Source organism: Narcine bancroftii, chromosome 9 (genome assembly GCF_036971445.1).
Source record: "Narcine bancroftii isolate sNarBan1 chromosome 9, sNarBan1.hap1, whole genome shotgun sequence".
Classification (NCBI taxonomy): domain Eukaryota; kingdom Metazoa; phylum Chordata; class Chondrichthyes; order Torpediniformes; family Narcinidae; genus Narcine; species Narcine bancroftii.
In genome coordinates, this window is record NC_091477.1 from 21,932,023 (window position 1) to 21,953,951 (window position 21,929).

Consider the following 21,929-nt stretch of genomic DNA (forward strand, 5'->3'; position numbering starts at 1 on the left):
AATCTGATTATGACATTACTGCAAAGTAATTATGTGACATTGTATGTAAATTCGATTAGATCTACCAAGCAATTTGATTTTCATCATAATTTTTCCAGAGTTTCTCTGAGACATTTTTACCGTGTTTGATATTTGACCAGAAGAAAAATGATGAAAGAATCCATTTTGTTTTGGGTAACGTTTTGAGATTGCAGCGTTATTGGGCACTGAATTGGAGAATCAAGCAGTCTTGGGACAGCTGTAGGATAGCAAAGAATAAACTAAACCTCTCATGGTGTACTTCTGTCTCAATGTCACAAAAGCAACATCCACTGCTGCAGTGTGATTTTTCCATTTCTCACATCAGCCATCTTTGTGGCCTTGCAATATGATAATGCAATTTCACGGGTAAATGTTACAATTGTGTTCTTCTGGCCTGCATGTTTCTCAAGCAGTTTATCAGTGCTGGTGAGGGTTTGTGAAGGGGTGGAGGGGAAAATTGTAGGCACATCCCTGTGGTTTTCATGTCATGCACGCTCCTCTCATGTGCATCACTGACTTGGTTCTACTATCTACTGCTTTTGGGAAAAGTCCAAATTCCAAACATTTACCCTTGGAATTATAGAGCCATACAACAGGTCCACACTGACCATCAAGCATCTATTTACTTCCTACATACCACCCAATTTGCTTTGTTAGAATTGTAAACAGCCCAGTGAAGTGGTACTGTCCATCAGACAATGTACCAAGTAGCCATATTACTGGTAATTATGGATGTAACAAAATATATTGACTCACCATGCTCCACATTTGTGGAATCATGAGTCACCCAGCTCAGAAACAGGCCCTTCCACCCATCAAGTCCACTCTGACCTTTTTGAGTCTCTGACTCTTTTGTCTGCATTGGATCTCTACCTTACCTATTTAAGTGCCTGCCTAAATGGCTCTTCACCATTGTGATTATATCTGATTCCACCATCTCTTCTCGCAACAAATTGCAGATATCTGTCAGTCTCCGTGTATAAAACTGTCCCGTCAAATCCTTTTTTAAACTTTTTCCTCCCACCTGAAACCAAACCTCTCTTGTTCTTGATAGTCCTATTTCTGATTACCTACCATATCTATGACTTATGATGTTATACACTTCTACCAGTTCACTCCTCTGCCTGCTTTGCTCCAAGGGAAACAAGCCAGGCCTATCCAGTCTCTCTCCTCAAGTCTTCCAATCCAGCTACCTGAAGGTGAATTGATCTGCATTCACTTTAATGCAATTCATCCTTCTAAGTACATAATAATCACATACTGTATTTACATAAAGTAATTTCAAATAAATATAAACATTTTGGGATGATTTACTCAGTTACAGGATATGTTCACCAATTTCCCAGCCTGGCAGTCTCCTGTTCCTCCTTCTCAATGGTAGTGGGTCAAAGGTACTGCGTGCTGGATGGATGAGCCCTATTTAAGCAATGCTCCCAGTAAAAGTTGCCGACAGAGGAAAGAGATCTTCTTGGTCATTTTAATGACCCTCTGCATGGACTTCTGGTCCTATGCTTTGTAGCTACAATACCTCACTATTTAATGTGCATCTAAAATGTATTCTATTCATATGAATGGAACTGAATGTTAGTAGTAGTATACTATACATGATATTGCGATATCATGGGGTTAGCCTGTTGGTCAGTGGTGTATTTTTATGCTGTACTCTTTCTCGATTAAAAGTTTCTTTGATGCTACTCGGGTAAATCATATTAAAAAGATCCCATGAAAGTATGGATTGTTGTGGTAGTTAGTGTGGGTCAATAGGAATGTCAAATGTGATTATTCCCTGAGACATTTATAATATAGACAGCAGCTGCAGAGACAAAAGAACACAGGTAGGAGCAGGAGTCAGCCATTCGGCCCATCAAGCCTGTTCCGCCGTTCAATGAGATCGCGGCTGATCTGATGATAGGCTCATCTCCATTTATCTGCCTTCCCCCCCCCCCACCCATGTCCCTTAATTCCCCTACTATATAAAAATCTCTCCACCCTTTGTTTATAAATTCTATTTTTTAAATTTTAATTTAAATGCAGACATAGAGTTACAGGCCCTTTCAGCGCAAGGCCCATGCCACCCAATTACACCCAATTGACCTACAATCCTGTACGTTTTTGGAGGTGGGAGGAAAGCAGAGCCCCCAGGGAAAAGCCATGCGGAAAAGGTACAAACTACTTACAGCAAGCGGCAAGGTTAATGTACTGGTTAGTGCAACACTGTTACAGGGCCAGTGATCGGGACTGGGGTTCGAATCCAAAGCTGTCAGTAAGGAGTTTGTACATTCTTCCTTTGGCTGCGTGGGTTTCCTTCAGGTTCTCCCATTCCCTCCCACCATTCAAAACATACTGGGGGTTGTAGGTTAATTGGGTGTAATTGGGTGACACGGGCTTGTAGGCCGAAAGGACCTGTTACTGTGCTGTCTGTCTAAAACTTTGCCTTAAATATGCTTAGTGAGGCTGCCTCCACTGCTTCAATGGGCAGTGAATTCCCTACATTCTCCACCCTCTGGGAAATGCAGTTCCTTCTCATCTCCATCCTAAATCTCTACCCTGAATTGTAAGGCTATATCCCCTGGTTCTATTCTCCCTTACCAATGGAAACAACTTACTACCTTTAACTTATCTATGCCTTTCATAATTTTAAACATTTAAGATATATAAAGACATGAATATGTTTCTTTAAGATATATAAGACGTGAACACAGTGGATATGTACAAATGAATACATTGAGTGTAAATCCTAGGGAAATCAAAATTATCATAGTATGTAAAATATATTTCTTTTTGCATCTGTATATGAAATATCCGATGTTATTCCCAAGATTTGTCTGCATTATTACCAGTGCCCTCTAAGTTCAAGTTAGCAGCCAAATATCAAGTACAACAGAAACTTTTTGTGGATGTTGATTAACCTGCTGTTTTCATTTTGTTTTGTTTTGCTTTAGCTTTTATGTAGCTCTGCTGTGGGTCAGAGGATGCCCTACTCAGCATCTAATGCATTCCAGATCTCTTCCCAGATTACAATCTCCATGTGCCCTCCTGCAACCCAACCTCTGCCATGGGTCCCAGTGACCTCATCCCTCATCCCCATTCTTAGTGGCCTCCCACCAGGTTCCATCATCTTCCTCCCTACTCTGTACACCATGTTCGTGTCAAAGGTCCAATAGCCAGTTGCCTGCTCAACCTGGCTGGTAGAAGGTGGCAAGCAGTCTCCAAATGATGGAACCCATTAAAAAAAAATTTAGACATACAGCAAGATAACAGCAGGGCCTTTTGGCCAATGAGCTCATTCTGCCTAAATGCACCCAATTGACCTACACCCCCAATATGTTTTTGAAAAGTGGGAAGAAACCAGAACCCCCAGAGGAAACCATGCAGACACAGAGAGAATGTACATACTCTTTATGGTCAGTGCAGGCTACGAAGCCCAGTCCTGGTCACTAGTGCTGTAACAGCATTGAGCTCTCCATGACGCCCACAGTTTTTCTGACACTAAACTGCTTTGCCCTAGTTTGTGCCACCATAGCTCCACGTAAATATCATTGTTAGATCAGTTCCTGAATGGGGGCGTAGATAATGCAAGAGCTCGATCAGCTGTGTCCAGTCATGTTATTCCTGTTTTGTCAATTGTCTTTTTTGTTGCATAGTTTCACCAGACATTTTGCCTCCATCATGATATTTTCTTTCAATTTAATGGAAAAAAAACATTTTACTCCTACACTCTTCTGCTCTTTTAGTTATTAAGGAAATGGTGGCGATTTCCCGGCTGTGGGTAGCCTTTGTGTATCAGTTCATGGGGCATTATCACACCACAAAGGCAGCGAAGATCTTTTTGTTCTTGCACATTTTCTCTCTTTTTGCTGAGCCAGGAATTACCTTGCACCTGAAACAAGAAACAGCAAGTGATATGGGCCTCAATGGCAAGGAATTAGTGCTCATCCTTGATTGTCCATGAGGAAATGGCCGTGAACTTGCCTTCTCGCACATGGAGGATATTCTGCTGTTCGATGTGAAGTTACAGGGTTTAATACTGCCTTGTACGAGGGAAGACTGGTGTATTTGCAGTGCAGGAACATGTGTGCTGTGTATCTGGCCACACTCCCACATTTTGGGAAATGCTCTCAAGGTAACTTGTCCCTTTTGTTAGGTAGAGAGCACCAGTGTTGGAGAGAGTGAATGTTGAGAGCGGTGGATGGATCCTGTATTAATGTAATGATGCAGGCATGATGTAATAACACCTCCTGCAACTTTTTCCAGCCACAATGCTAAATGTGTGCCACTTCCTATCCTCGCGCACATGCACAGCTCTTCATAGTTCCATCTTCCCCACCAAGGTCAGATCAACTGCCTGCATCTACACAAATTTTCAGCCATCATTTCTGGATATTTTGATATTTGTACTTTGTGAAATACCAGTGATATTCGATCCAGAGATTTGTTAGATCATTTTGTAACAAAATGGCCTTATAAAGCCCCTGGATCTAAGACATTGTCACTGCTTAAATGTGACATGAAGAAATAAAGAGATTAGGAATATACTGATGTCAGAAAACAAACGTTGTGATACGTTGTGAAGTATGTCACCCGTGGTTAGTTGGTTGAGAATTTGTGCCACATTTCCTTTATCAGAACAGCAGAAGTAGTTCAATTTGTATTTCAGCAGCTGTCGTGATGAATGATGAACAATTGCAAATCTCGTGCTAGGAGTTTTCTCTTGCCTTGGCAACTGTGACCAATTCTTTGGGCCTGCCTGAGGCTGACATTCACACAGAGCTGAGGCTCCTCAGAATCGACCCCAGTCTGAGAGAAGGCTGGAAACAGTGAATGGCATGGGAGCCTCAAATACTCCTTCTGAATTAACAGGGAGGACATTGGTAGTAGAAAACATTTTGTGAGCAACATGCTACACTTCTCACAGCAGTTTGTAATTACTTCGTTTACTCCAATCCTAGGATTTTCCACAAGGAAGAATTTTCCGAAATGCAGGGTGGTATCAAACACATGCATGTATGCCAGTGAACGACAGGATGAATCAGAAGGAATACCATTTTACGCATGCAGAGCCCAGTTCTATGCACTCCAACAAAACAAATGTAAGTCTAGAAATTGAGGTTTCAGTCCTTCCTTGCCTATATGCCCCCATTGCATCTGTGAAATTTTAAATTAGATAATAACCTGGGATTTAGTGAAAAACTAGGCAATAGTTGCATTGATCACAGAAAAAAAAGTTGTAAAATTCCATCCAATTCAGATTGGGAAGACAGCAATCTTTCCCTGGACTCGCCTGCGCATGACACATCATCCAGTGAGGTTGATTGCAGTAGACAACAATTGTTTTTTTCAAAATCTTGGTTTCCTGAAAGAAAATTTGGGATTATGATAGACAACTTCAAGCTGAACACCAAGATAATTTCAGATTTGCTGTATCACGTAGGGGCAGTTGGAGTAACATTAAATCAACTTTTATTGAATTTAGTGTGTTTAATCGCATAAAGTACCTCTGAGCCAAGATCTCAGATTGACTGCACATATTGCACAACAAATGTGAGGAGCTCAGGGTTTATCTTGGGCACAAATTTTACAACTGAAGTAGAGCTCATAAGCTTTCTTAATAAGTGCAGTCAAGCTGTGTCTTTGAGCCTTAATCGAATACATGCCACAATTGTGATCGAATGTATTGCAGCTGTTCTGACATTGATGAGACATTTATGCTGTATTGAATCCTTCTGAAGACAATAAATGCTTTTGTTAAGTATACTTACTATGACTAAACAACATGTGCATCAACATGCATTCAATCTATACCAATGTAATGCACAGCATCTGTATATGTGAGCTGCTTTTATAGCCTGTTGGCATCGATCCTGATGAAGGATACCCAGGCCAAACACAACATTTGCATAGCACCTGCACTGAGTTTTGGACTGACCAAAACAGCTTGCTCTGTAAATGATATACCAGTAAAATATGACAAGAAATCTCAACAATAGGTTATATCTAAAACAAAATGGTACTTGATGGGAAAATGTTAAGGTGGTTTTTATGATCAGCAGCCCAAAATCCATAAAATACAGCCAAAAGGGTTCAAGAAGCAAAATCTTCCTTTGAATAACCAAGCCATTGTAAGTTGTTGCATTTATTGAATTTGTGCAATAGAGAATGACTGAAAGTGGATGGATCACCTGCTATTGGTTTAGGCACTGAATGCAGCTATGGCAAAACCAATACCAGCCCAGATGATCTTGCAACATCTTCCCTGCAAAAATCTGGGGACTGGAATCTGAATTAGAATAGCCATCCCACACTGGTAGAGTCATACATTGTCGGCAATGCACCTGACTGCTCCATCACAAATCTTGGGTCCTTCCTGTCCTATAGGCTGAACAGTCACACAGTGTGGTGCAGTAGTGTAGGTGCAAGTCTGTGTTCTCAACATTGAACCTTCATGTCTTCAGGTCAAACATCAAAGGAAACCATTCCCTGATTCCCACATATGGCATTCTCTCAGTTTATGAATCAGTGATCCAACATGTTGAAAAATTCTTGGATGTAGCAAGCTCCCAAAGTATCCTCTGTGATGTCTGTCACTTGGAATAGTTTGGTAGCATCTACACAAACCCTGAGAGTCCATCAGGACATGTTTGCTTAATTTGATCTGCTACAGGAAAAGAGTGAAACCAGTGCAAAATATTAGCTATTTGCCTAATTCACACCAATCTATCTGTAGCAGGTTAGGACATCAGTGGTAGAAGGGACCACCACATAGTCCTTGTGGAGAACGAGACCCATCTGCACACTAAGAGCACCCTCCCTCCTTGTGACATTATGATTGCGCTAAATGAGATAGAATCATAACGGATTTAACATCTCAGAATTAGGCATCCTTGACAGCAACAGAAAGGTACACCTCACCTCTATGACATCTTAGCCCGCGTTTCCCTTATTCTACCATACCTTTCAAGCTAGGGATTGATTCTGATTCATTCAATGAGGAGTGCGGAGAATAGCACCAGGCTTATCCAACAATGAAATAAAAGCACTCATTGGAAACATTCACCAGGTCAGGCAGCATCAATGTAAAGAGAAATAAAGTGAATTTTTCAGGTCAAAAACATTTAATCAGTTCTGTGTCCAGTTCTCTTTTCATTGATGCTGCCTGACCAGTTAAGTATTTCAAATATTTTCTGTTTCTATCCCAGTTATAATATTGAAGATTCACATTCCAAAACTGCCTGCGCCTCCAGATGAGCTGTCCTAAAATAGTTGCAATATTGGTATGCACACAACGTTGCCAAAAACTACACAGATCTGTCCTGTTCACAGGACAAATCCAATTTAAACCCCCTTCTACTCCATCACTCCATTGTCATTCAGGAGCAGAATTCTCCAAGTTGTTGTCGAGAGTGGCATCAGTCAGCATTTACTCACCAGGGACTAGCCTGATCATTACTCGGTATAGGTTTCGTTCAAATCCCTCAGGTTCAAAGCTCTTCGGAGCTTTGTCCCAAAACATCAAGAGCCCTGGTAACACTGAAGTCTTTGAACATAATGGAAAATACCTCATTTATTTGAGACATTGCTCATTCAATGAAAGATAGCTGAGATTGTTGGAAGTCAACCCTTGCAACCACAGGACATCAGTGTGGGAGTTCCTCACTCAGTGGTTCTAAGCCCTCTACCTTCAGACCGTTAATGACTGTACTTATATCCTAAGGTCAGAAGTGGAACCACTCACAGACAATTGCTATCTGCTTAATATATTTGCAATTCCTCATCAAGTAAACCAGCTCCCACTTACATCCATTATGATATAGATTACATAAAGCCACAAAAGTTATGTAGCAGATACAGATGAGCTTTTAGTAAATGGTACACCCCACGATGTTGCTAATGGAGAATTTGTATTAATGGTAATGACATTAGATGCCAGAGATAGATGATTACACACTATCTTGTTGGAGATAAGTTGGCTAGGAATTTTGTGGTGTGTGGCCTACCTCCTGTCACCCAGAGCCATTTCAATATCTACCAGGTACATCAGGAATGTGATGGAATACTTTTCATTCACCGGGGTGATTGCAATGCCAACACATTAGAAACTCTGCATCATATGTGAAAGATAAACCCTCTTAATTGCCAGTCCATCTATTCTTCCTACACTGGCAATGTGGACCATCAACAAAAGGCATTATAATTACTTTCACAAACACTACCATTGTCCATTCCAAGAAGGGCAGGGCAGGAAAGAACACAGCAACAAGATGACCAGCATGTTCCCACTTCAAGGTGCACTCCATCTAAATTTGGAAAGATAGCGGCATTCTTTCACTGTTACTGGTTCAGATACTTAGAAGTGCCTCCACAGATAGTTTTTTTTTGCAGCATCAGTCCTGTGCCACCAGTAAGTCATAAAATATCTACATTTGGACAACAAACCTAACAATCAGCCAATCACAACTCTCCTCGACCATAGGTACCTTTCCCAGAGGCATGGGAAATGAAAGTGCACATGTAGCAATTAAAATGCCAACAAGCTTTATTTTCCAAGCTGTGACATTTCTCAGATTCCAGTGCCTGTCACCATAGTACTTCCCCTCCCTCGCAGTTATTGTGGGTTGTGCTACATGCCTGAATCTTGTTCTTTGCGAGGTCGGCCACGTGGCAATGAGGTCGGCAATGAGACGGTTGGCAGCATCTCTGCCATAAGAGTGGGACTGAGACATTCCAGCTGTAGTTTCACAGACAGGCAGATGCAGCCTCACCACACCCTATAGAGTGACGGGACTGCTGCTTGTATCCAGCACTTACTGTTCTGTTTTCTGAATTCCTGCATCTGTCAAGTTTCTTTTTGTGAATGGCAAAAGAGTGGTTCCGCGAACAATGCACAACAGAAGTCGTCTGTAAAAATAACTGCCGCCCAGCCTCTCTTTCATCTTTCCTTTTGGTGATGTCATAAGCACTGAATGTCCAGCTCGGCGGTGTTCCAGCTCCCCTCGAGAGAGACGGTTCAAAAATTAAATGGTGCAATCTGCCACAGTCCCTTTAATTTGCAGCAGGCCTTGAAGCAGGACAAAAACTTTTGTCACCTAATGAACGACAGCTAAATCAGGGGTGCCAATCGCACAGGAGTACAGATGTCAAGCTAACCTTCCAATTTACACTTCTGCTTGAGCTGCCACCTCTTCTTGGACACATACCTGAAGATTGCCTCATGTGACTTTAAATTTAAAATTAGACACACAGCATGGTAACAGTTCGTACCGGCCCACAAGCCCGTGTGGCCCAAATACCCAAATCAAACTACAACACCTGTATGTTTTCTAACATTCAACTTCCAAGATTCTTTTATCCTGCTCTGCTAAATATATATATATTTTATATAATTCTTCTCCATTACTTATACAGCTCATTAAATGAGCTTTTACCCTCACTTCTAAAAAAAATCCTACAATTTGATTGCATATGACAGTGTCCTTCAAATTATTCTTTAACTATTAAAGCTACAGCTCATTCCAGGAAGGTTGGCAACAACTCACTGGCTGATATTCTGAAGTTCACATTTGTTTAATTAAAAACCAAAAAAAAGTGCAGATGCCAGAAATCTGAAATAGAAAAAGTGCTGGAAGCAATCAGACTGCAACTGTGGAAATAGAGTTAACGCTTCAAGATGACATTGGAAGTGGGAAAAGTGGGAAATTAAACATGCTTTAAGTGCGGTAAAGGGCCTGAGATTGAGGGAACGGAGAGTGTCTGTGATCAGGTTGAGTCCGAGAGAGCGAGACAAATGTTGATGGGACTGTCCAGGAGAGGGGTACGAGATGCATTGCCAGATCGGCTGGCCAGTTGATATGTACATCCAAAAATTCTGATCTCTTCAAGTTTCAGGTAGTTTTTAATTTTGAAACGCAAATCACAGCAAATACTGAAATCTGGAGCAAAAAGCAAACTCCTGGAGTTCTTCCAGCAGTTTTTCTTTTCACTCTGTGTCGCTCCAGATGCACTGTTGAATGAAACCAACCAGAAGGTGGCGCCGAGCATGTTTTGTCTGACCTCTCAGGTGAGTTCAATCTGTTCATGTAGAAGTGCCAAGGCAGTGGGGAAAGTTGTGGCCGAGTAACATCGTAGACGCTAGCGAAATGGATCAGCAATGTGCAAATATGAAAGGAATACTGCTACTCACTGGAAGTGTGCAGGTTTCCAAATTTAGTGTCTAAGGAACGTGAAAAATTAAGTGAAGGATCAGAAATTCATGGTGTAACATTTATGATAAAGTTTCTTTGTAGAACCAATCTGTCAATCTGACCTGGGACATGCCACATAAACCATCATCCCCAATTTCTCCACTGGGTCTACTTTGCACGTTCCTTGGGAACTCAAGGAGAGGTGGTGTTCACCTTGTGCAGTGATGACCTGTGATGTGTACCATCGACTTGATGCCACCCATACATTTCATTGTTACATGTACCCTTGAGTCACAAAGGCAGAAACAATCCTCCACAAGATGGCAATGGACAGCCAGTTTTAGCAAGTCTTAAAGGGGCCTACTCATCTATGGAGCCCCATTCTCCAGTGAGTGAAGTTAAAATATTATCCCTCAGCACTCATCCTTTGGCACCTACCTACTGACCAAGTTAAATCTCTACCGCATGCTCATAATCCCAACTGATATAAATCGGTCAATTACTAACTACCAGGTCGTCTACCCCATGCTGCATTGATCCATCCTCCAAAATTAATTTGCTGTATGATTCCATAGCCCCCAGACACCTTTCTCATTCATACTCCCCCACCCCTCACCCCTCAGCACTCCACCAACAGTCTACCTGTTTTCTGGCACTCCCTCAGCTCTGATGGAATAAGTGAAAGAAATATCTTTAAGCATATTAAACATGCAAAGCCTCGACTGTTGTGCAACAAGAGAACTTTTGAACAGCATCCCTCTAATAAAGTGTTCTCCATATTCACCACACCTTTCCAGATGCTAGAGAATATCTAGGGCAAGCCTTACTCTGGAAATTTTATGCTTCTAAATAACAATTTCTTTTATCCAGTAAGAGTTTCAATTAAACATAACAAATTATGATAGAGAGGCAATTGTTGCTGATGGTGTCAGTATTTATTGTTCTGAGAATAAATGTGGTGTTTGATTTGTCTAAACTCATTAAAGAGATCCACCTGGAAGGATCCTTTACCCCAGTGATTCTCTCAATCTTTTTTTCCCCATTCACATACCAACCATAGAGCACCTATGCCTAGGACAGTGGTTGTCAACCTTTTTCTTTCCTCTCACATACCATATGTGGGTGGAAAGAAAAAGTTTGTAAACCGCTGTTTTAATCATACCTAATTGACTCGTTGTGTGCACAGTTCCATAACTCCAAAGAAAATGGGCCAATGGCAATTTTTCTCAAGCAAAATATTTCAGTAACAATTGAGTCTAGAGCAGTGATGTCATTCCCTTCCCTTCCCACTCACATCCCACCTTAAGCAATCCCTTACTAATCACAGAGCACCGGTGCCATAGGGATTACCTAAAGTGGGATGTGAGTGGGAAAACGGTTGAGAAACACTGTTGTACACTTTTCCCAGTACTTAGTCGATTGGCTGATACCTCAGCCAGGCCACCGTTCAGACTCAATTGTCATTACACGAAGTACGCCTGGACAACTTTCACCCTTCATCTATCCTTATCCATGCAGAACATTTGATTGATAGACCTAGACAGTCAAGTTGAGAATGAGGGATAGTGTCTGACTGAAATCCTTAAATCCACCTGCATTGGGCTGCAGAAAACCCCTGCAGCAGTCAAACACCAACAATGAGTGAACCAGACAATGAATGACAAAAGCTAATGGCCATAAAGAGGCAGCAGTGAGTTGCTCAAAACGTAACTCAAGACTTGAATTTTGTCAAACCAGAAAGAATTGCTTTTCGAAACCTCCAGTGATTCTAAAACATTTCACAATCAATTAGATTTTAATTCAAATGGATGCACAGCTGTAATACTGGAAATATGCCAGCCATTTATGAACGGCAAGTTCTCATGAATGACAATGAGGTAAAGACAAAATAATTTGTTGATTGACGGATGAACACTGCCATGACACAAGGGAGCACTCACCTATGTGTTGGTACTGTAGGATCTTAGACATTAGTCTGTTGTGTTAGTTTGATCCCTAGTTCAATATCTCATCATAAAGTCAGCACCCTTAACAGCATCACACTCCATCAGTACTACACTCTAGAGTTAATCCAGATATGTGATTTAAACTACTGACAGGCAGCTTGGACCAGCAGCTTTCTTACTTTACAGCATGGATGCTGTAAATTGAGTCACACCTCAAGAAGATGAAATGACCAATAAGCATGTCTCATTCCCCATTCAAAAGTATCAATAAAGTATCCCACTCACTTCAGCAGCTGGCAAAGTGTCAGGAGTTTGTGGAGGTTTGGAATTATATCAGAATCCCTGGCAAATTTCTACAGATGTGTGGTGGAAAGTGTGCTGACCGGCTGCATCAAGGTCTGGTGTGGGGACACCAATACCCCTGAGTGTAAAGCACTGCAAAAAGGTAGTGGACACAGCCCAGAACATCACAGGCAAAACACTCCTCACCATCAAGAACATCTACAGGGAACGTTGCTGTCGGAGTGCAGCAGCAATCATCAAGGATCCACATCATCCAGCACACGCTCTGTTCTCGCTGCTACCATCAGAAAAGAGGTACAAGTGCCACAAGACTCGTACCACCAGGTTCAGGAACAGCTGCTCCCCCTCCACCATCAGACTCCTCAACAACAAACTCAATCAGGGACTCATTAAGGACTCTTAATTTTCAGCTTTATTGATAATTTTTCTCTCTGTATTGTGCAGTCAGTTTGCTAACATTTCTTTGTCTACATGTGTACATTGAGTACAGTTTTTTTGCACTACCAATAAGTGGTAATTCTGCCTTGCCTACAGGGAAAGGAATCTCAGGGTTATATGTAGTCTGACAATAAATCTGAAATTTTACTGGCAAAAAATAAATCGTGAGGCACCATTTAATTCTGCAAAAAAGAATGGACTTGAGCTTTCTCTTTCATTGCATCATCCCTCCTTCCTTTCTGAACTTCTCTGCAGCCTTCGACATAATCAATTGCATTTATCTCTTCCATTCCCTTTTTTTCAATTGATCATTGATGATCAATTGATGATCAAACTGGTCATTAGCCACACCCATAAGGATGGACTTCAACTCGTCAACCCAGACTGTCGCAGGCTGGTTGTTCAATATGCCCCTTGTCCCATCTATACCACAGGACTTGCTTCTGTTTACCCACTGCTGAAATTCCCATCCATACAATTACTCTGGAGCTTTTTGACAGCTGCTTGCCTCAATCAATTCCGATTTTGCAGCTCATTTCTGGCTGCCTTCAGTCAAATTGTTGTCCCTTCCTTTGAGTCATATTAGGTAAAATCACATCCCTTTTGTGCATGTGAATCATTAATTGTGTGGGCAGTGAAGATGCTGAGTACACACCTACTGTGCGAGTTGATCAAACATGCTGATTGAAAATAAAACAAGGGCACCTGGTTAGACCCACGAGGCTGTGATCTAATGAAGAGCTTTAATTATTAATTATTCTCCTTCCTAAAAGCTAATACTTAGAGAAAATACCATTTGTTACTTGAAACTACTACTAATTCTCATGACAGCTACAACAATTATTTCATGTTTACCAAACCGTCTTTGAAGAAGCATGATACATTCTGACACCACAGAACATTTTCTTTTATCGGGTGTCAACGTTGCACACTGTTGAGCATCGAGAGACAGCAGCAAAAAGTTAGAGCTGCCCTGATTCTACCCCAAAGGCAGACAGGCCAGTGCATTTATGTGGCATTTTAACTTCCCAGTCAGACGATGCCTGTGTCAGTTTCTGCTCAGCAGGAAGAAATGTCACCTCCTAGTCAGAGGTTGTGGGCGTCTTGAAGCTCCTCTGTAGATTTGATGATATGTTGTATTTTGGGAGGAGTTATAAAGTCAAGGACCACAGCCCAACTCATCCAAGTTGGCTTTCTGTTCGTCCCGTTTGCCTGTATTTGTCGGAATCTTCTAAGGCATTTCTTGCCCCCTGCCATTGGGACCGTGCTCCTCCCACCAGCCCTTCCCCCCACCCACCCCCCACTCCCACCATTTTGTTTGGGTTCCTGCTGACATTTTTTCATACCTTAATGAAGGGCTCAAGCCTGAAACATTGATTATGTATATAAAGGACACTGTTTGACCAGCGGGGTTTCTCCGGCATTGTGTTTTTACTTCAACCACAGTATCTGAAGACTTTTGTGTTTTGTTTCTAACTATATATCTGTCCAAATGCCTTTTTTGAGACAAAAGATTAGTTCAGGCGAGTATCCCTTATCCGAAATGCATGGGACCAGAAGTGTTTCAGATTTTGGATATTTTTTCAGATTTTGGAACACCATTTAAAAAAATGCACTCATTCACTCAGACTTAAAGGTACATGTATTCACATTACCGTACAAATACTTACATATGCACAAATTAGCTGACATAGACATATATTGAAAAATCTACACTCAATAATGCACTACTTATGTCCACTATGTCCCATGCTCTGGTCAAGATTTCGGAACTCTATTACAGATCACCTTATGTGACCATGGACGAAAAGAGTTTCGGATTTTGGACGATTTCAGATTTTGGAATTTCGGATAAGGGGTACTCGACCTGTATTAAAGATGTCGCAGCATGGCTTTGGAAAAAAAAAGTCAAAGCTCTTTCCCCCCACCCCCCCCCCCCAATTCTTTGTCAATATTTAGCCATCAACCAACATTAGAAGAGCAAATAACCTAACATTTATACCATTGCTTCCTATATGCAAATAGACCTCTCTGATTCCTGCACTGTAACTCTTACTACCACCTCAAAATTTCTTCATAAACTGTGAAATGCTTTGTGATCTCCAGAGTCATGCGAGGTGCTATGAAAATGGAGTTTTTATTTTCCACTGAGTGAGACTGTGAATTAGTGTCAACTCATATCAGTCTGTAGAAGGGGTTCTCTTTTGTTCCACAATTAAGCAAAGGTCCCTAAACTGAACCAATCACATCCTACTTTTAAGGCAACGTTAGGTTCTTGAATGGTCGGGGCATCAAAGGTTATGGGGAGAAAACCAAGCAGTGGATCGGCTCATGTGGAGCAGACTCAATGGGCTGAAAAGCCTATTTCTGCTCCTATGACTTAAGGTCTTATGGTCTAACACACGGCACTCTGTAGTCTCTGTGGGGAAGAATTTAATTGGCAGTAATGTTTGGGCAGATGGTGGGTGGCAAGTTGGGATAAGGGAGGAGTTTTGAATGGTCACTTTTCGACTCCATTCGTCCAGGTCCAGGGTGGTGCTCTATTTCTTCAGCAAATGTACCATAAAGAATGGAGCACTCAAGTCACTTTACTATCCCAAGTATTCCTTTATTATACACAAGCTTGATGAGAGGTCCATCACCACCCCACCCCCCCCCCCTCCCTCCCGTAGGGGATTCAAATGCATGGGTTTAAATTTTCCAACGCTATCTGACATTAACCAATCTCAAAATAGTCACCTCCTAGACAGAAAGCATGATCCCATCAGCATTTATCTGTGCAACGTCCATCTACATGATGCACCATATTGTGGACCAATCACACAGACCTGATCTTGTAAATCATATGACTCTAGAGAGAAACAAGACTGTTGTAAAGTTATCAAGTCAGATTGCTGTTACCAGGCAACCCACATTCCAGTCCCTCTTGCTGTCCTTGGTCAGGGCTAATGGAATTTCAGACTGCTGTCATTACTAGGCAACACACATCTTGGGCTCCCTTCACTGTCCTTTAGCAACCGTCCCAGTATAAGCATTAACAAAGTTGTACTTATGTATTAATATTTTGGTTAATTACTTAATGTGTTAATGTATTTGATGTAGTAATCAATACCAATCTGAACCAGAAAGACCTTTACCTCTACATAGTGGGCATCATTAGTTTGAAATCAGACCTCCCTCCCACCCCACCATCCAGATGCCTCCTCATTGACTTCCTACCATCCAAAGATCATCTATTGCAAAAGTATTTTTTTTTGCTGGGGGCATCCCGAGGTGATGATAGATGCTAAATAAGTACCATGTTCGTGCAGTGTTGGATCATTGAATTTTGTAGCGTTCCGATGCATCATTTTGCCTACCTTTCAAACTGTGCAGAGTGACGACTGAGGGTTTGTTGTGCATGAATATGAAGCACATTTTTGTCCATATGATTGACAAAAGAATTTCCTAGAAGATGATGGTATTTTTTCCTTATTTTGCTGATTATATATCTGTGTAAAAGGAGATTACAAAAGAATCTCACTATTTGTATAAAAGGAAGGCATTACAGTGAACTTCATGTGCAAAAGTTGGATGTAAGGTTTGGCAATCTGAAGCAGGCAGCCCAGGGAAGATCAAAAGCAGAAGGAATATGTTAATTTTTCACAAGTTAATTTTGTAATAAGGCATTTCCAGTCTGGTAATTGCACAGGTTTTTTTTTTGCCAAACCACCAGGTTGAAGGGAAACTTTCCCCGGGTTTTTGTCTTAGTGGTTTCATTATGAATGGTGCATCCGTTAGTAAAAGCATTATAATCTGTAGCATTTTGCAAATGCACAGCCAGGTTCCATTTTAAGCTGCAAGTTTTCCTCATATCTTTATATTATCACTAATAAAGCTCCTGGCAAGTTAATTCAAATAGGGAATCAGAGAAGAATATTAAACCATGATGGTGATATCAGTCCTGCCTTTGTCAAAAATTAAACAATTCATATAATTAACCTTAAATCCCTCATTCCCCAAGACTTGATCTACCTTCATAACCTCATTAAAGTTTGTCTTTGTTGACTAAGCTTTCTTTAAAAGACATCGGATGTTGAATTACCTTTTCTTTCAGAAAAAGTAACTTGAATTTATGTAGCACTGAACACAACATCAGGAGATCCCAAAATACATTAGAGTTAAACAGTTTAATCATTTTTTTGTAAATTATCAGATGGAACAGCCAATTTATGGAGAGCAGTATCCATTAAGAGAAAAAGTCGATTGATCCAGGCTTTGAATCTATCTATAGCCCTTCAATGCAGAGAATTCCAAAGATTTGTAACCCTATGCAGAAAGAAATCACTCACAAATATTTTCACAGGTCAGCACCTTATCATAGTAAATTTGAGAGTGGGGCTTATAACATTGACAAGTCCAAGAAGCAGCCCTAATCTAGTCATTAATGAGACGGAAGAAAAGTCAGGGATTGTGCCAGAGTAGGTTTGGAACATGTGGCCAACAAAAAGGCTGGCATAGGTGGGACCCATGAAAATGCCTGTGGCACATTTGATTTTTTGGAAATGAGAGGCATCAAAGCAGAAGTTATTTGTGGTAAGAATAACTCTGCCGCATATGCAAGAATTATGGTGGAGTCATAATTGGTCAGGCAACTGGTCAGATCACTGTTCCAGGAAGAAAAAGAGTGCTTTGAGGCCTTCATGATAGGGGATGGAGGTATACAAAGACTGGACATCCTTGATGAAGGTGGCATGGTGGGGGCCAAGGAATTTGAGATTGTCAAAATGGTGGAGGGCAGGCAAGGCATCCCAGATAAACTTGTAGGTGGGAAAGGACTGGACAAGGGGAATAAGGATAGAGTACGTGGAGATAAGCTCTGAGGAGCAAGAGGGGAGTAAACAACAAGCCTGCAATGAATGTCTTTTTTGTAATCTTAGGTAATAGATAGAAGCAGGATATCTGGAATTGGGGCACAGCCAGTATGGAGACTGGAAAAGGACATCTTCTGATACAATGAGATTTGTAACAGTGCAGAAGACAGTAGTCTGGACTCTGTTTGGGGGAGGGGTGGGGGGGTTAATTTTTATTTGATTTTTTTTGGTGATTTAAAATTATTTAAATTTTTTCCAACTATTTTTAAATGTTTTGGGTCATCAGAACTATTTAGAAACATTGGGGGAAAACGTTCTGGTTAAAATGGCTTGAGGAGAATACCTTCTTAACACCTCACAGAATTGCCACAGCAGTGAAACACTGGGAGCTTCACAGGCTGGCACAGAACATCAGTGCCATCATGACACAGAGACACGGGCTGAGGCTTGCGAAAGCGGGCCCACCGTACTCTCCATAGAATGTGGAGTGCCCCTGACTGAGTATAAATTGCCAAACTGCAGCAGGAACTGCATGGAATGCACAGTCGGGTATTTATTAGTTGTAACAGTTTCATCTTTTTGAATGCAGATTGTGGAAGCAAATTTCCATGATGCTACTATTCCTTTGGGATTAACTCTTCTGGAAGAATGCCAATTAGCCCTTTACCTAGCTTATTCCCTGTAAATTCAGTGGAATGTCTGACCAATGAACAATCAATGCAACCCATTTATTAAGACTCAGTGATTGCCAAGTAATGTCAAATATTCCTAAAGCTGGAAGTTTGCTTGGTCTCTCATAAATTGAATGTTATGTTTGAAATGGGAGAAGTACAATTAGAGCTTGTTGATTGATCTCTGTTCCTCCTCCAACCTTGTCCATTCCTCTTTCTCAAGCACATCCAGTTATTTAATCACTCTAATAACAACCACAAGAACCGTTTAGGAGCACCGCATCAGTTTATGGTAGGACAGCGAGTGATATGTAAAGGGACTGGGGTGATTGCCCAAAATTAACTACTTTTTCCTATCTCACGTATTCAGTTCAATTTGCAAGAAATGAACTGGCCTGCTTGAGAAAATTCTATAAACTGAAAAACATTATTTATATATGCCAACAAAGTTAATGTATATTAGTTTCATACATTGAGAATGTGAAAAGGTTAACCATGCTTCAAGGACTGAGCTGTCAATCTGAAAAATCTAACTGGCGTCTGGGAGGTGGCCTGTAATGAGCCGATGGACTTATTCAATGTATACTTGGCCTTGGGCTATAGTGTACAAAGGGAGAAAAATATTCACAGCATGAGCATATTAAAAGCAAGAGCAGTTGCAGTCATCTGGTCCTTCAAGCCTATTCCACTGTTCATCCAAGGTCATGACTGACCTATCTCAGCTCCACTATTGATTTTCTTAATATCCAGAAATCTATCCATTTCTTCAATGAATTCAATGACTGATCCTACACTGCCATCCAGGTTAGCTGATTCACTAAGTAAAAGCAATTATTCTCCTCATGAAGTCAGAGAGAGATACAGCCCAGACACAGGCCCTTGGTTCTACGCAGTCTGTAGGCCTTTTGGACAATCAAGTGTCCGGCTGGCATAGGTGGGACCCATGAAAATGCCTGTGGCACTTTCTCATCATTTCCTCCCTGATTCTACCATTTGGAAACACATTGGGGGCAGTTTACAGGGGCCAATTAATCTTCCATCCTGCATATATTTGAGATATGGGAGATAACTGGAGCTCCTGAAGGAAATCCACCAAGTCACAAGGAGGAGTGCATGCAAACTCACACCGATAGCACCTGTGTTCAGGATTGAACCAGGCTGTCTGACACTGTATGACACTGTCTCTCCTTGCTGCAGCACTGTACCTCAAGTCAGTCATTATTCTGAAACTGTAACCCCTGGTTCCTCAGCTAGAAGAAATATCCTCTCCATGTATAACCTGCTGAACTCCATAAAAATCTTATTGTACAGCATGGAAATGGGCATTTTGGTCGTTCACGTCTAAGTTAACCAGTGGGCACCATCTTCTAGCACTTGACCCATAATCTTCATTGCCTAGAAATCCAAGTGCTCATCTGGATACCTCTTAAATGGCCTCAGAGACTGATATGAGCACTCTGTCTGCCAGTACAGTCCACACTCTGGTTGAAAAAGGTCCTCTCTCACTGAAAAGGGGAAACTACTCCATGAAGGAAATGTAAATGTTTATTTCTAGAATGTATTTTTTATTGATGAGTGAGATCCCAAAGCCAGGTTTGCACAAATCTAGGGTGAGATGCGAGTCAGACTTTAGACACAATTGATGAACAATTCTGGTCAGATCTATGTCAGGGAAGTATGTTGGCTACTATCAATGCCAGGTATAGATTGGGCCATTACAATTTTCTCCATCAACTGTACCTCACTCCACAGAAATTACACCAATATAAACCTGAATTATCAGAGGTGTGATTTAGGTGAAGTGTATAGGTTAGTTCCTTTTTACATTCTACCTGGCTTTGCATGAAGATGAGGCCCTTCTGGTATGATTCTTTGACACCCTAATCAAGATCACGGGAGTCACCTACCCAGTAGTCCCAATGCTTTGTCTTTTGGGGAACTTTACCAAGGTTGGCAGATCACTAACTAATTCCAAAATTAAATTCACAGAAATTGCCTTATGTGTGGCCAGGAAGTACATAGCAATAACATGGAGATCTGACTCCCATCTATTCATGGATAGGTGGTATTCAGATTTGAATAGCTGCATCCCACTTGAAAAGGTCACATGCAATCTCAGGAAGGGATTTAACACCTTCCTAAAAATCTGGCAGCCTTATGTAGTGTGAAATATGGTGAAGATGATTAAACTCGCACTAAACTCGTTCCATTCTGTGGAAAGGGATGTAGATGAGGGATGAAAAATGTAGATGAGAGCTTGAAAACAGACAATACGAGCTTGTAGGCCTCTTCTTATCAGGAGTCCCAAGGATGCAAGGATCTGGTTCAGGCTGGTACAGTGACCTAAGGTAGTCTATAGCTAGTACTGCGCTTGCTTAATAGAGACATGAATATTAACTTAGACGCCCCTAAGGAGGGAATTAACTAATTAACATAACATGTGATGTATGAAGAGGGAGGAACTGAGTGATACCTGTATTGATGGAAGGGAAAAGGAGAATGTTGTAATGTGTTGGGATTCTGATTGGAAGAAGGTAAATGAAGGTAGGGTGATGTTGAGCGTGGGACTGTACAAAAGAGTGATGATTCTGAACCTCCGGTGTGTCTCCAGACCAGGGACACCCGACTCTGCAGACACAAAATAAAGCTGAACCTGTTCTCCAAGACTTTGTCTCCAGAGTCGTGATTGTGAACACTTTATATTTCACAAGCTGGTACCTCACTGACACCAATATAGCATTACAATCATTACTGGCTAGTCAGTAGATCTCTGTAAAGATTTCAACCCATGTCTCCAAATGTTTTATTGTATGCACTGACAATGGGATGCTTTTTTTGTGTTTCTTTTTCTTTGTCGTTTCTCTGTTTACTAGGACTTACATAGAGGGGAGGGGTGGATGTTTTGTATTTGGTATGTTCAATATATTTAAAATAATAATTAAAATATTACAAAAAAGAAATCCCCTCTAAATCTCTTCCCCTCGCCCAAAGTTCATGTCCTCTAGTTGTATTTTGTAACTTTCAATTTATTTTGTAAATTTCAATTAGATTACTTCTGATTCTTCTAAATTTGGAAAATGCAGCCTCATTCCTCCTCAAAAGACAAACCCATTGTCACCACTGCCAATTTATTGAATCCTCACTACATTCTCTCAGAAGCAAATATTTCCTTTTTAGGTAAAGAAGCCAAAACTGCACATATAATCAAGGTGGGATCTTACCGAGAATTGTACATAATGCAGTACAACACCTTTACTCTTGTACTCAAATCCTCATATATCAAAGGCTAGCATACCACTTGCCTTCTGGACATCCAGTTTAGCCTTCAGTGAGCATGAACACCTCTTTCTATCACAATTTAAAAAGTACTCCACTTCCTTTGAGAACCAAAATGGATGGTTTCATTTTTGTTCACGTAATATTCCATCCACCATGTTATAACCCACTCATCAGCTTTTCATAGATTAATTTGGCATACAGCATAGAAACAGGCCTTTGGCCCACAATGTCAATGCTGAC

The 21,929-nt window shown here is 41.1% G+C and overlaps 1 protein-coding gene across 20 annotated transcripts in view; it reads left to right on the forward strand.

The window, feature by feature from the left end:
• Window positions 1-21,929, forward strand: part of LOC138743274 (lymphoid enhancer-binding factor 1-like) — a 216,965-nt gene that overhangs the window by 124,240 nt on the left and 70,796 nt on the right. For 16 of the 20 annotated variants that reach the window (XM_069898331.1, XM_069898332.1, XM_069898333.1 and 13 more), the window contains one exon: window positions 4,971-5,111. The exons of the other annotated variants lie outside the window; for them this stretch is intronic. In XM_069898331.1, coding sequence (XP_069754432.1) covers window positions 4,971-5,111 — 141 coding nt within the window. The remainder of the gene's footprint in view (window positions 1-4,970; window positions 5,112-21,929) is intronic. 20 annotated transcript variants of the gene reach the window in all.